General features: G+C 34.1%; 1 protein-coding gene across 2 annotated transcripts; it reads left to right on the forward strand.

Moving 5' to 3' along the window:
* Nucleotides 1-1,529: 1,529 nt before the first annotated feature.
* On the forward strand, nt 1,530-4,986 carry LOC100788471 (AP2-like ethylene-responsive transcription factor PLT2). 2 transcript variants are annotated; one of them, XM_006592109.4, is made up of 10 exons: nt 1,530-1,698; nt 1,824-2,008; nt 2,125-2,494; nt 2,606-2,688; nt 2,837-2,845; nt 2,955-3,043; nt 3,129-3,202; nt 3,514-3,564; nt 3,681-3,757; nt 4,005-4,986. In XM_006592109.4, exons 2-10 carry the CDS (start codon nt 1,870-1,872, stop codon nt 4,772-4,774), a joined length of 1,662 nt encoding a protein of 553 aa, XP_006592172.1. In that variant the 5' UTR covers nt 1,530-1,698; nt 1,824-1,869; the 3' UTR covers nt 4,775-4,986. The 2 variants fall into 2 exon arrangements, with proteins under 2 accessions (XP_006592172.1, XP_003539421.1); XM_003539373.5 differs by having other exon boundaries at nt 1,846-2,008.
* Nucleotides 4,987-15,145: the final 10,159 nt, after the last annotated feature.

A 15,145-nucleotide genomic window follows, 5' to 3' on the forward strand; every position in this document is an offset into this window, starting at 1 on the left:
ATATTTATAAATCACAAGTACTAGTAGTTCACGTATCTGTACATTATCATTCTATAATTGTAATTTCATCCCTCTCAACATATATTATGATATGCAATAGTATATATGTAATGTTAATGATATTAAAACTATTGTTTGTGCTTATAATTGTACTTAACATTTTAACGTTTTGCTTAAGCTACCAAATACTTATGTTCATAAAAGATGAGCGTGTGTTGTGCTGTAATTGCGGTATATTACGAGATCCAAGCTTTGCCTAGCTAGTAACTTAATTTATTCCCTATCTCTGCTAGTTGTAATATTCTATAAATTATTGAGTTATAACTTAGACATTCCATAAAATATGAAATTTGTGCCATGTTCAGTAATCATTTCATTCGGATACGAGAAGATGCATTAGGACTAACATAGAATGCTAAGTGCGGGCAACTTAAGCCACTGTGCATAGATGATGGTTAGCTGTGGATCTTTTTTAATTTGTTTATATCCTAGAAATAGACCTTTTAGGATGAACCTTAATCAAAGGAGAATACTAGCTTCTGGTGTTAGGAAGGACACAACCCTGCAGATACATTATAGCATTTGTTTAATTTAATTTAGTTTAAACTATAATTTCAAGCTAGTGGCCTTTTGACGGGCGAGGAAATCGAGTAGGTGGTCAACAGATTTTTACTTGGGGGAACAAACGAAACCCTTCAAAATTATATTTCTTAATTGCAGCTCAATTGAATCACGTTAATTAAATAATTATAAATATGCAATACAGCTCGGTCTCGATCATTTTGAACAAAAAGTAATTCTTACTCTTTCATTCAGTACTTTTAATTTTTAATATGTCGGATTTTCACCATATAATATTGCATGACCGTACTCATGCATCTTTAACACATGCACGACTCGGGGATCCATAGATTGGTTTTTCTCTGTTACTAATTTATAGTAAACTATATACCAAATTCGAGAGTTTCTCTACAATGGGCTTGATGAGTTCTACCTGATATGTTTAATCCCATATTTCAGTTCTTTATTATACTTAGTTTCACTCATTACAGTATAGTATATGTATTTATGTGGCTTGTATACACAGAGAGAGAGAGGTCGGTAGTAACTTTACGTAGAGTCGTTGATTTTGAGACCGAGAGATGATTTGTAGTGTGTGGGAATGCTGGGCTTTTGGGAGTCATTGTTTTCACAGAACGAGGACGAGAGTTCCAACAAACCAAGTGGGTAGAGAGAGAGAGAAGGTGTAGTATGAGATTGTATTTTTTCCAGTTAGAATGGTGGTAATGTCTCTGGTCAAAGGCTGAAGGGATTTGAAGGATAATAGTTTAATAACACACTCGTGTCCCTAATAATATCTTACTACATACATAGATATTAATTATTTAATAATCATTGTAGGCAGATTTTAACTTTGTTTTCTAGTGTTGGAACTGGTGGTAGGAGTCAGAGTCTACAAAATCGACCTTAGCTAAGGGGGTGCAACAGTCACACATCATTTTAACTAGTTTTAAAGCTATATTAATGTGCATAGTAGGACAAAGAACATGGAAGAAGGGAGAGGGGAAGCTCTTTAAATATTGTTAAAATGTTCCTTTGTTAGCCCTTTCTTCTCTCCCTTTGTCTCAAGTTTCGAAATTGAAAAGGGTGGGAGAGATACAAAGTGTTCATTGATTTAAACCCTTGCTAGAACCCTTGGTAAACCTATATCTGTTCTTTGGCCATCTCTTATTTTCTTTCCCATCTTTGTTTTCCCTTGCAAAATATTCATACTCTATAGTTTATATCTATCTGCTTCTTTAATGTATTAATTAGATACACAGGTGGTTTTTGATTTTGTGAAAGGTAAAGCAAGCAAATAAGGGCTCAATGAACAACAACTGGCTTTCGTTCCCTCTTTCTCCTACTCATTCTTCCTTACCAGCTCATGATCTTCAAGCAACTCAATATCATCAATTTTCCCTTGGGTTAGTGAACGAGAACATGGATAACCCTTTCCAAAATCATGGTAACTTTCTCTCTTTTCTCCTTTCTCTCATTCCATATTAATTTGGCTGCTATTTTTATTTTTATTTGTATTTTTTATACCTTTTTTGGGTGTTAATTTATTTAATAATTCAACAGATTGGAATCTGATTAACACCCATAGTAGCAACGAAATTCCAAAAGTGGCTGATTTTCTAGGAGTGAGCAAGTCTGAAAATCAGTCAGACCTTGCAGCCTTAAACGAAATTCATTCAAATGATTCAGATTATCTGTTCACAAACAACAGTCTGGTGCCTATGCAAAACCCTGTGTTGGACACACCTAGCAATGAGTATCAAGAAAATGCTAATAGTAATTTGCAATCATTGACATTATCCATGGGAAGTGGTAAGGATTCAACATGTGAAACCAGTGGTGAAAATAGCACAAACACTACTGTTGAAGTTGCACCTAGAAGAACTTTGGATACATTCGGGCAGAGAACATCCATATATCGTGGAGTAACTCGGTTGGATAGACATTCTATGCTTCACTGAATCGGTTTTTTTTTTTTTTTGCATGGTTTAATTTGTTGTTTTTATTTTTGCTCTAATTATGCAAATTATATGAAAATATATAGACATAGATGGACTGGAAGGTATGAAGCTCATCTTTGGGATAATAGCTGTAGAAGGGAAGGCCAATCAAGAAAAGGACGCCAAGGTGATTAAACTTCAAATTAATTACTTTTAGAGTTTTATTCTCTTTTTTCTTTGAAGTTGTTTAGGTAATATTATTAATTGTGAGTTTTATTAACACATTTCTCTTAATGTTTTGCTTATGTACATATTTCTTCTCAACTTTCCTTCAGTTTATTTGGGTAAGTGTCCCTTTCAGTTTATTTTCCAACCCCTTTTCATTTAATTATGCTCCTGGAGATGTAAAATAAGATTACAAAACGTATTGTTTCATTTGTTTTGTAACTGCAGGTGGATATGATAAAGAAGAGAAAGCAGCTAGAGCTTATGATTTAGCTGCACTGAAGTACTGGGGGACATCCACCACTACCAACTTTCCAGTATGTTTTTTATGACTCTACTTTTTCAATGCTTCTCAGACACTGGTTCAAAGGAAAGTTATATTGATTTCATTTTATTTTACAGATTAGCAACTATGAGAAGGAATTGGATGAAATGAAACACATGACGAGACAAGAATTTGTTGCCGCCATTAGAAGGTGATTAATGAAGAGATACATGTATAACGCATATATACATGGTCAATAATATATATAGTGAAATAATAGTCAGATTAAGTAGTGAATTTTAGGGTATGCAAACATTAAGGCTGCATTTCTATAAGCTTTTTAAACTTTAATTATTTAATAAACTTTGATTACCAGAGAACTTAATTATTTATACACTTGAATGTAATACTTTTTGAAATAAGTTGGAGCTTATTTTGATAAGTTTCTACTTGATACACTTCAATAAGTTTTGTAGATCACTTTCAAATGTTTGTTAAACATAGTGTGGTGATGATTTGCAGGAAAAGCAGTGGTTTCTCCAGGGGTGCATCAATGTATCGTGGAGTTACAAGGTATCAAATGGGACAACAATGCTTTCTTCTTTTTCTTTCTCTCATCCCATGCATTGTCTTCTTTTCTTTCTACACTTTCTCTTAGCAAAATATTATTATTATTATTCTTTGATTAGGCATCACCAACACGGAAGATGGCAAGCAAGGATTGGCAGAGTTGCAGGAAACAAAGATCTTTACTTGGGAACTTTCAGTAAGACAAATTTAATAATCACATGCAAAGAATGTTACACTAAAATAGAACTTCAAATTAACCACTTATTGTTTGTAGCAAAAAATATCTGTTAAGATAACTTAATCCCTTAAATAGACTTACTTCAGTATCTTCAATTATTAGTCCTTGACTCAGATAATATCTTGAGTTCATACCAAAAAAAAATTAGAAAAGTAAACCAACACAAATATTTTGATAATATGAACAGCACAATATTTCATTACAGGTACTGAGGAAGAGGCTGCAGAAGCATACGACATAGCAGCGATAAAGTTCAGAGGTCTCAACGCTGTCACAAACTTTGACATGAGCCGCTACGACGTGAAAGCCATTCTTGAAAGCAACACTCTCCCAATAGGAGGAGGCGCTGCAAAGCGTCTGAAAGAAGCTCAAGCTCTAGAATCTTCGAGAAAACGCGAAGAGATGATTGCACTAGGCTCATCTTCCACGTTCCAATACGGAACCTCAGCAAGCTCTTCTAGGCTTCACGCTTACCCTCTAATGCAGCACCACCACCAGTTCGAGCAACCTCAACCTCTGCTAACTCTTCAAAACCACGACATAAGTTCTTCTCACTTCTCTCACCAGCAAGACCCTTTGCATCATCAGGGTTACATCCAAACGCAGCTTCAGTTGCACCAGCAGAGTGGCGCTTCTTCTTATAGCTTTCAGAATAATGCTCAGTTCTACAATGGTTACCTTCAGAACCACCCTGCATTGCTTCAGGGAATGATGAACATGGGGTCTTCTTCTTCTTCCTCATCTGTGTTGGAGAATAATAATAGTAACAATAATAATAATAATGTTGGTGGGTTTGTGGGAAGTGGGTTTGGTATGGCTTCGAATGCAACGGCGGGGAACACGGTGGGGACAGCGGAGGAGTTAGGGCTGGTGAAGGTGGACTATGACATGCCGGCTGGAGGTTACGGTGGCTGGTCGGCGGCGGACTCCATGCAGACGTCAAATGGTGGGGTGTTCACAATGTGGAATGATTAAGGAAGGGAAGCTAGTTCTAGTATGGGACAACGTACTAGTTAGTTGCCATACAATTTTGTTATGCATTTTTATTTTTTTGTCTTTGGGTTTTTAATATTCTCGCAATTGGAAAAGAAAAATAGGTGCTGATTTTCTGTGAGACATTGATCACAAAGGAAGTGAGAAAAGACCATATATCTATTATATATTTATGTCTCTCTTATTATGCCGAATGTTTGTGAAACTTTTGGTTGAATTAAGTGTTGATTAATTGATTCATGCTATGATTAGATGAATTAATTAAGAGCTAGAAACTTCTTTTCTCACAACTTTTTGACATCTTATAATCGAAGTGATAAAAAATTAAGACGAGTGATGTAACAGACATAATTTTTTTAAAAAATATATTATAAAAAATGCTGTGATAATTTATTATAAGTATCTTATTAGTGTTAAATTAGAACAAAGGTAGAGTTTTAAAAAAATATAATAAGCGATAATAAATATCTATGTTTTCGTTTCAGTATTTCACTTGATGTTTTTTATACGTATAAAAAGAATAAATAAAAATTGAGTTTATAACATGTAAGTGTGCAGGATGTTAACATTACGATTTATATTTTAGTATCAAATGATTTTTTTATACATAAATTAGTGTTTAGCTTGTGTATAATAGAGAATAAATATATATTTTATAGAATTAAAATTTATAATAAATAATACTTTTAAATATTTTATGATAAATAATTCATATTGTGAAATATTATATTATTTTATTTATTAATAATTTTTATAAACAAATATTAAAATTCAAGTCAGAACTAAAGTTAATAAAAATGATAAGTTAATTAAGTTAGGCCCTTAAGTAAATATGAAAAACATAAGATGATATATCATATATTATATGATGGGAGTATATTTAAATTTTAAAGATTATATATATATATATATATATATATATATATATATATATATATATATATATATATATATATATATATATATGAAACTCGTTTTTGATAATTAGTTAGATCTTGTTATAGTATTCAGTTAATATTAAAAATTTCTAAGGACAATTGATGTGGCTAATGGTTGTTAATGTCAGCAAGTACGACATCAGAAAAAAAAATATCATGTCACAAGTGTCATGTTTGCATGATTAAAAAAAAATACAAAAACTAAAAGCAAAAATAACATAATTTACAAAAACTATATATATATATATAAGATTTGATCTTAAAGGTCTAGCTAACCTGAAAGCCTACTTATGTAGCTAGTTGTATCGAATGATCTAACCCTTTGCAAACTCTATGATAAACTAAGTTATGCTTTGATAATGACAATGTCAAACCTAAAATATGATCCATGACAAATAGACAAACTTTAACCTTGAATTTTTCAAGCAAGACTTATTTAAGCCAAGTGTGACTCGATGAAAGACTATATAGTCTTGGCGTTATGATTTTTTGGGTGATTGTCTCAAGTGATGGTATGACTTAATTTGGTTCAGGGGTGGTACCATATTGGATTAGCTGTATGCATATGGTGAGAATTTGAAGAAACAAAAAATTATAACGCCACTATTGTAGAACCTTCAAATTGGGTAGGTCGTGTAAGTAGGCTTTTAATTTTAAGCCAAGCCAAATTTTCAAAACAGTTTTTCATTATTGTTACAATCGTGATCCAACACCTTGGTTTTGTTAAACATGTCTTGGTTATGTTTATGTAAAACCTTTTAGAATAAATTAAACTTCAAGCATGACAAACCAAGCTTAAAAATTTACCTTAACAAGAAAATAGGTCAAGCTGAACTTTTGTAATTTTGCACCAAGATAACTTAAGTCTATGAAAGCCTAGCTTATTCTCACTCCTAAATATTTGTTTCATATTAAATTTTTTATATAGATCTATTACATTTAAGGATTTATTTTAGATTAATATTTAAGATTTAATCTTTTTCATCATATAAAAATGTTACCATTTTGCTTTCAATTCTTGTAAAAAAAAATGTTTTTGTTTTTATTCTTTTTGTAAAAAAAAATTATATTTTTTTATTCCATATAAAAAATTTGTCCATGCTAATGTGACACTCATGATATTTTTTTACTAATGTGGCACATGCTAATGCCAGCTAGCTAAGCTACTGTTAAAAATGTTTAACGCAAGAACCAATGACAAACAAATAACAAATTTTAGGAACCTTTTAAGAAAATGCAAGAACTAAAATTAAAATAAAAAGGAGTAAGTATTAGGACCAAAAGTATATTTAGGTCATTGTTTAATTTTTTTTTAAAAAAATTGTTTCCTTATCACTTCTCCCCTTGTTTACTATCTTCTATTTTTTAATACTTATATCAATTAAATCTCTCATTGTGTCTTCTCTTCCCACTTCACATCCTAAAGCATGAAAAGTTTTTCTTTTCTTTTCTTTTTTTTAAAAAAAAACAAGAAAAATACTTAAGCCATAGTTTAATTGATTTGATGATTTTATTCATCTATTTGACATCATAATTTTACACCCACTTTACTCCAATTGTTATTTCTCCCAATTGCCCTTAGCTCTTCCTCCATGGCAGCCTTCTATTCAGGCTTCTTCATAACTTGTTTGAAGCTCACTGGTTGAGCTTTTGCTAACAAAGCTAGATGCACCATGTCATCAGTCATAACTCAAGGTTTCCTTTGATTATAATGTTGTTGAGAGAAACTTCATAGTCAACTAATATTTGTGATGCTTCTTGGACCATCTGTGATCGGTGTGTGTCAAACAAAGTAGGTTCAAACGAAGTTGGTAAAGTCTGATAAGAAAATACAGAATCAGATGATACGTACTCAAATGATACATTCAAATACTCAGAAGCACACATTTTCCTATTATTGGATAAATGAGCCTTCAAAATCAACTTCTTTTTACTACCATAGACCCTTAACAAATTTTATTCCATTCTAATAGAATATCCATTCTCCAATAATTGTTCAAGACTGTAGAGATTGGTCTTCATATTATTAGGCACATAAAGGACATATGTAATAAAAGATTGCTTACCATGCTTCCTTTGAATCAAATTTCTTCTAATTCCTTCCATTTGTAGCAAGTCATATTGACACCTTTATGGTTTGCAGTCTCACCTTTAACTTGTCCACACCTATGTAACAATTATTAACAAGCTTCCTTTGCAGGGGACACAAACATAATATTCTCAAAGTTTGTTGAATTCACACATTGATGAATGATATACATTGCCTTACAATCCCTTTTATTTGATATCACTTCATGATATGCTGCCATCTGCACCTTAGTAGAACCAAGAAAATATAAGGTAGGTTGGATGATTAAAGGAGAAGGAAAGGGAAAAAAGATCATGGGTTCGATCCTCCTATTAATAAAAAACTAATAATTAAAAATTAATATTTGTCAATAAAAAAAATCTTAATAGTACCATATCCAAGTTCTTTATAACTATTTACAATGTGGGTGATTTTTGGAAAGTCGTGAAAGATCACCTTCATTTGAATGCACCACTTATCATAATTCTTCCTATTGAGAATGAAAAGGGTGTTAGAAAGTTTCCATTCAAACCAAATATTGATGCTTGACACTAGTGCTTGAAGAAAGAACAAAGCTTTGGATACCATTTTTGCTAGAGATGTAATGGGTAGGGTCTGGTTATGGTTCTATAATACTTGTTCTCAGACCCATGTTTAAAAATAATATCCGTACCCGATCCCATACCTGTACCGATAGCAATTTTAATCCTCATCCTCCTATCCATTGGGTACCTATATATCTATACATGTACTCACGACTCATACTTTACTTATGTATAAAGTTAATAGTAGTAAATAAACAAAAAACTAATTAAAACAATTACTACAAATATATAGTGAAAATTCATTCTTAAATAATTCAAACATAACATTAAAAGCATACACACAAAATATTAAAAATAAGCAAACATAAAATTGGTTTGTCCAAACTTAAGTCATAAATAAACAAAATTATAAAGATAATCATTCAACATAGCGATTGTTAAAGTTAATGTTCTAATCACTTAACAAAAACTGAAATTAAAGGTTTATGTTTTCCACTTTTTGATAATGATATTGTTAGAGATTAGAGACCTAAAGTAGTAGTCATACAAAATATAATTATTTTTCACAGCAAATTGTGTGTGTGTCTATGTGTGTGTGTGCGCAGGGGGCAGGACGGGTTGGATACTATAGTATTCGTGCTTGTACCCATACCCATGTAAATTTATGGGTATATACCTGCCTCGTACCCAATCCCAATATTATGGGTAATTACCTATCCTACTTGTGGATATTTTTATGGGTGCCCATTACACTTTGTCATCCCGAATTGTTGCAATGGAAGATTTTGTCCTATAAGAATGTCAATCGATACATTAGGGAGATAACACCTTGAAGCACTATACATTATGTCTTATAGAAACATACTATAGGCAGAGCACTCACCATCACATTTACAGAGATGAAAGTGTTATCAATAGCAACCAAAATTCTAAAGAGGATCATAGGAATCACAAGCAGGCAAATACAAGAGAGATTTAACGAGGTTCAACAAGCGTGTATACGTTCTCAAGAGCAAAGTGACTTTCTTTTTCTTATTCATAAACAATGAGGTTACATTAGACTTTTTTCCACATCATTTACTAAAATAGTGATCTCATTATTGTTTATTCTAGCCAAACCGTCCATTAGTCATCGTTAACCATTGGTCTTCAAGAAGAAGTAGTCTCAAAATACCTATGTCTATGGTTGTAGCAATAGGCGCATGATTTGATAATACTCCAATTTGTCCGCTATTAGTAAATAAAATAATTTCCTTCACTTCCAACTCCCAAACAATTTGATTGGGGGTTAGTGCACAAAGATTTAAAGTCATTTCTTCAAATTGCTCTCCATTTTCAAGTTCATAGCTTTCACAATAGCTTCATTGATATTTCCTACCAAATAAACACATACATTATCGTATATCATCTTAAACATCGTGCATTATCTTAATCCACGTACAATATTATACGCTCCATCCCAACCCGCTTTGTAACCCAACAACAAGTGGCCCTTATACTCCACTCCAACTTTGCCTTGCCCATAAAATATGAGTCATACACAACAATCTTCACCTTGGCGAATATTCAATCCCGTGAAAGATAAACAACAAATCCACTTCATAGTGTCCTAGGTTAGGGGTCCTGTCATGCCTAGCACAAAGCAACATTTAGCAGGTCCAATCAATGATTGAAATTGTTGGTTGTGACCTTCTTGGTTAACAAATCAGTTGCATTCACTAAAGTGTGAATATTTTTTAGCAAAACCTGACTAGATGTCATCAACTCTCTGATCTTGTGAAACCTCACATCAATATGTTTTGTTCCAGCATGATTCAGCTAATTCTTTGCCAAATCGATAACACTTTGACTAGCACATTGCAATTGAACTTCATATTACTCAATACCCAGCTTATTCATTAGCTCTATGAAAAACACAACTTCCTTGCTAGCCTCTACTAACGCCATGTACTCCGCTTCAATTGTTGACATTGCCACAAAGACTAAATTATAGACTTGCAACAAACAAGCTCACCTCCAAAACTAAAGACATATCCTGTTGTAGACCTTCTATCATCCAAATCACTAGCATAGTCAGAATCCACATATTTCACAACTGAAGGATCACCCTGTTAATTGTCAAACATAATACCATGATCTGTTGTACCCTTTCGGTACCTCAATATCCACTTCACTGTTTCTCAATGTCGCTTCCCTGGGTCAAGCATAAACTTGCAAACTTGGCTTACAACATGTGTCAAATTTGGTCTAGTGCACACCATAGCATACATCAAGCAACCAACTGCACTAGCATAGGGAACCTTTGACATGTACTTCACCTCAACATTTGTCTTCGGACATTGATCTACATAAAGCTTAAAGTGTTTTTCTAATGGAGTACTCATAGGCTTGGTATTACTCGTGTTGAACCTGTCTAGCACCTTCTCAACATAGTCTGTTGTGGGAGCCACAACTGTCTAGATTTCTTGTCCATGTGAATCTCTACCCAAGAATTTTCTTGGCAGGACCCAAGTCTTTCTTGTCAAACTCCTTGTTCAATAATGATTTCAACTCATTCACATCATGCAAAAGGCTACTAGCAATCAACATATCTTCAACATACAATAGCAGAAAAATAAAATAGTCATCATCAAGACTTCTCACATAAGCATGTAGGAATCAAATTGTGTGTGTCACTGCCTTGGAGACTGCTTCAATCCATACAAAGACCTCTTTAACTTACTAACCAGTTGACCTGGTCTACCTTTATTGAACCATTTTGGCTACTCCATGTAAATTTTCTCCTTTAGATCACTATGAAGAAAGATTATCTTCACATCCATCTATTCCAAATGCATGTTGTGGCTGGCTACCGAGCATTGTCCTGATAGAAGTATTTCTTACAACTAGGAGAAAATCTCATTATAATCAACCCCCTTCTGCTATGCATACCCCTTTTCTATTGGGAGAGCCTTAAACTTTTCCTCTTCTTTTTCTGATATAGAAGTTTCCTCTTGTACACCTATTTGCACCCTATGGCTTTCTTGCCCACAAGAAGTTCAACTAGCTCCCATGTTCAATTCTTCTACAAAGTCTCCATCTCCTCCACCTTAGTACATATCCTTTTTTTTTTCTCTTGGTTGTTCATAGCCTCTTGAAAGGTAAAAGGATATGTAGCACTAGTAAGAAGTGCAAAAGCAGTCGATTTAGCTAATTCTTCAAACTGATATTGGACAACAGGATTAATGTTGCGACAATCTCTGTCTTTGATAAGATTGTACTCTTGATGCAGTCCACTTGGACTCATTGATCCTGGCCCATATGTGGGTGTGGCCTAAAGCCTTAGACTACATGGTTCTACCCTCTTAGGAATCACCAACAACTACTCAAAGTCCACCTGAACCTCCATGGAGCCAAGGGAAGCTCCATCAGACACTGGCACAATTGTCTCAACTATTTCTGGCAACATGGATTGTTCATCAAACATTGCATGTCTGTTGATCACCATCTTGTTGGAAACTGGATCCTAAAACTTTAACTCCTTCACACCTTTGGAATAACCTACGAAAAATCACTTTTTCAACTTTGGATCTAGTTTAGATCTCTCATCATTGAATATATGCACAAAAGAAAGACACCCAAATAGTCTCAAATTATTAAAATCAACAAAGTTACGTGTCCAAACTTCCTTTGCAACTTTCTCATCCAATGATGCTCGTGATGATCGGTTGAGCAAATAGCATGCCATATTCACCACTTCTTCCCAAAAGCCTCAAACATCGGGCCCTTTCAGTAAGGGACCAATTCTTCCTCTTTGCAACACCATTTTGTTGTGGTGTTTTCTGCACTAAGAAATGTCTTCAAATGCCATGTTCCTCATAGAATTTCTGAAACCGTGAGTCTATGTATTCTATCATTATTAAATGTGAAGTACCTGATCTTTCTGCTCGTCTGGTTCTCCACCTTAGTCTTCCACATCTTAAACTTTTCAAAGACTTCAAATTTGTAATTCATGAAGTACACCCAGACCTTATGAGAAAAATCATCAATGAAAGTCACAAAATAGTGAGAATCACCCAAGGAAGAATCTCTAGTAAGACCCCACACATCAATATGCACATAATCTAGAATCCCCTATGTGGTCTGCTTTGCATCTTTAAACCACGTCTAGGTTTGTTTCCTAGGCACACAATACTCACACAAGTCTAACTTGCAACTCTGAACTCATTTCAAGAGTTCTCTCTTATGAAGCTTCGTCATCCCACGCTCACTAAGATGATCCAAGCACAGGTGCCACAATTTGGTAGCATCATCATCAGACTCAACAAATGCAACTCATCCTACAACTATGCTCTCCAGTAGCCCAAAAATATTTCCTATAGCCCCATGTGCTTTCATCACAGTCAACACCCATACATATCTCGCCCCCTTACATACTCTAAAGGTATCCTGATCTTCATCAGTTCTATAACTGAAACCATTTGCCTGCAAGGAACCAAGTGATATCAAATTCTTCCTCAACTTAGGAATATGTCAAACATCACATAACTTTGTCACTCCATCGCCATCCATAGGAATATGCACCTGTCTCATTCCAACAACAACACACACTTTGTTGTACCCATATAAACATTACCAAAATTACCTAACTTGTATGTGGTGAATCACTCCCTGTTGGGAGTCATATGGTAAGAACATCCAAAATCAAGAATCCATGCATCTATTAATTAATTGCATGAACCAAAGAGAACATCTCCCTCACTGTAGTAGTCTGAATCGTTAGTCTCTGCTACATATGATGAGCGAGATGACTCTTCACTAGATTTCTTCAACTCTGGGGAGTCCCTCTTGAAATGTCCCTTCTGGTTGCATTTGTAGCACTTCGTTATTATTTTCTTACATTCTCTAGACTTAGACTCTTCCTCTGCCTACCACCATAATCCTTGTCTTGTGTCCTTCCACATTCATGTTTCCCTTTCAAATGCAGACCATCGCCTTTCGAACTACCCATTGCATTCTGTCTCTGTTGAGAGAGAGACATAAGTACAACCTGTATTGCTTCCAAATTGATTAAGTCTTTCCATGTACGTTAAATTTGTCACCAAATGTTCATAAGAAAAAGGCAAAGAACACAACACAATACATGTTTTATCCTCGTCCTCAATCTTCATGTCCAACCTTGTGAGATCACTGCTGATAATTTGATTGAAGGCATTCACATGCTATTGGAAATCCAAACTCTCTTGCATTTTCAGCCCGTACAATTTTTGCTTCAAATACAATTTGTTCATCAGCAATTTTGACATGTATTAACTCTCCAATTTCTTCCATACCGCCCCCAGAGACGCCAACTTCGTCACGTGATAGAGGACCTCGTCTACTAAATACAAGCGTATGGTTGCTGCAACCCTCTCTTGCAACTCCTCCCAATCCAAATCCTCCATTTTCTCAAGCTTTGAGTCGACCTTTAGAAGACCTTGTTGTGTCAACAAGTCCTTAACTCGCCTATGCCACAATCCAAAATTCTCAATTCCATCCAACTTCCCCACTCCAGATTTGGCCCCAGTTATGCGCCATCTGATACTAGTTGTTAGCACTAGCGACCAGAATTCTAAAAGGGATGAAAGAAATCACACACACACGCAAACACAAGAGATTTAACGAGGTTCAGCAAGTGTGCTTATGTTCTCAGAAATAAGGAACTTCTTTTTCTTATTCGTAAACAATGAAGTTACATCAGGATATATATAATATACGTGTATTGCATACATTATCTTTAGGTGTGTATTACAGTCATTTGTAATCCACATACAATATTACGCATTCTATCCCCAACCTGGTAACCCAACAACAAATTACCCTTATAACTCCAAACTGCCCATGAGTCATGCACAACAAAAAAAAAAAAAAAAAAAAAAAAAAATATATATATATATATATATATATATATATATATATATATATATATATATATATATATATATATATATATATATATATATATTTGGCACATATGAATCACATACATCACACTACATACAAGATTACAACAATTTTACACCTATTTGGAGAGATCTTAGTGGAACCAACTCCAGCGGTAATAACGACAAACTGAATTACTGTTCAAAAGATTTAAAAAAAATGTGATTTTTCATATCGTTAAGGAATATGCTTTTCTCGTGTGCTCGTGTTCCAATTTTGTCAAGTAAAAACATGAAAAATTTACGGTGTGCCAAGCTCAAATAAATTCCGACCCACCACTAAGGTGAAATTATAGTTTCGGCCCCGGACTAAACAAAATAAATTCCTAGCTCATAACTCGTACCCATCATTTAATATTTGCATCAAAAGCTAAATTAATAATTCCTCAAATTAAACTAATCACTTGTAGGGTAAAATACATTTTATTTTTATTTTTATAAATATTTGAATGTGACTAAATTTGATTTTAGTCCTTTAATTTTTTTTTTTTTAGTTTTGGTATTTAAGCAACCCCGTACCCACAACTAAAAAAGATCTGTTGCTACAACTTCCTTGGTTTATGATTGTGCTGCGCACTGTGGAAGTAAAATTATCCGCATTACACAGGTACATTTAACTAAGCATATTTTGATGCGTTGACTACGAAACTGTCTACATATGGCCGAAACGAAACCGAGTTTGACGATGATGTCGTTCAATGAGAGCTTCAAAGGTCCTTTTGTCCCGTAATTTGTCTCACTGTTGCCAAAATGTGTAACCAAAACGGGCTAATAATAGCAGCATGTTCTGAGACGTTCCTCTGTAATCGCTAGGATCGTCATGCCTGGGACAAGACTCCTGT

The sequence above is a fragment of the Glycine max genome, chromosome 12 (genome assembly GCF_000004515.6).
Source record: "Glycine max cultivar Williams 82 chromosome 12, Glycine_max_v4.0, whole genome shotgun sequence".
Lineage (NCBI taxonomy): Eukaryota > Viridiplantae > Streptophyta > Magnoliopsida > Fabales > Fabaceae > Glycine > Glycine max.

Excerpts from the sequence above, each read along its gene's own strand:
- LOC100788471 (XM_006592109.4), top strand. The coding sequence starts at position 1,870 with ATGAACAACAACTGGCTTTCGTTCCCTCTTTCTCCTACTCATTCTTCC. Across the intron at positions 2,495-2,605 it reads ATATATCGTGGAGTAACTCG|ACATAGATGGACTGGAAGGT; the intron begins GTTGGATAGACA and ends GAAAATATATAG. Across the intron at positions 3,203-3,513 it reads TTTGTTGCCGCCATTAGAAG|GAAAAGCAGTGGTTTCTCCA; the intron begins GTGATTAATGAA and ends GATGATTTGCAG.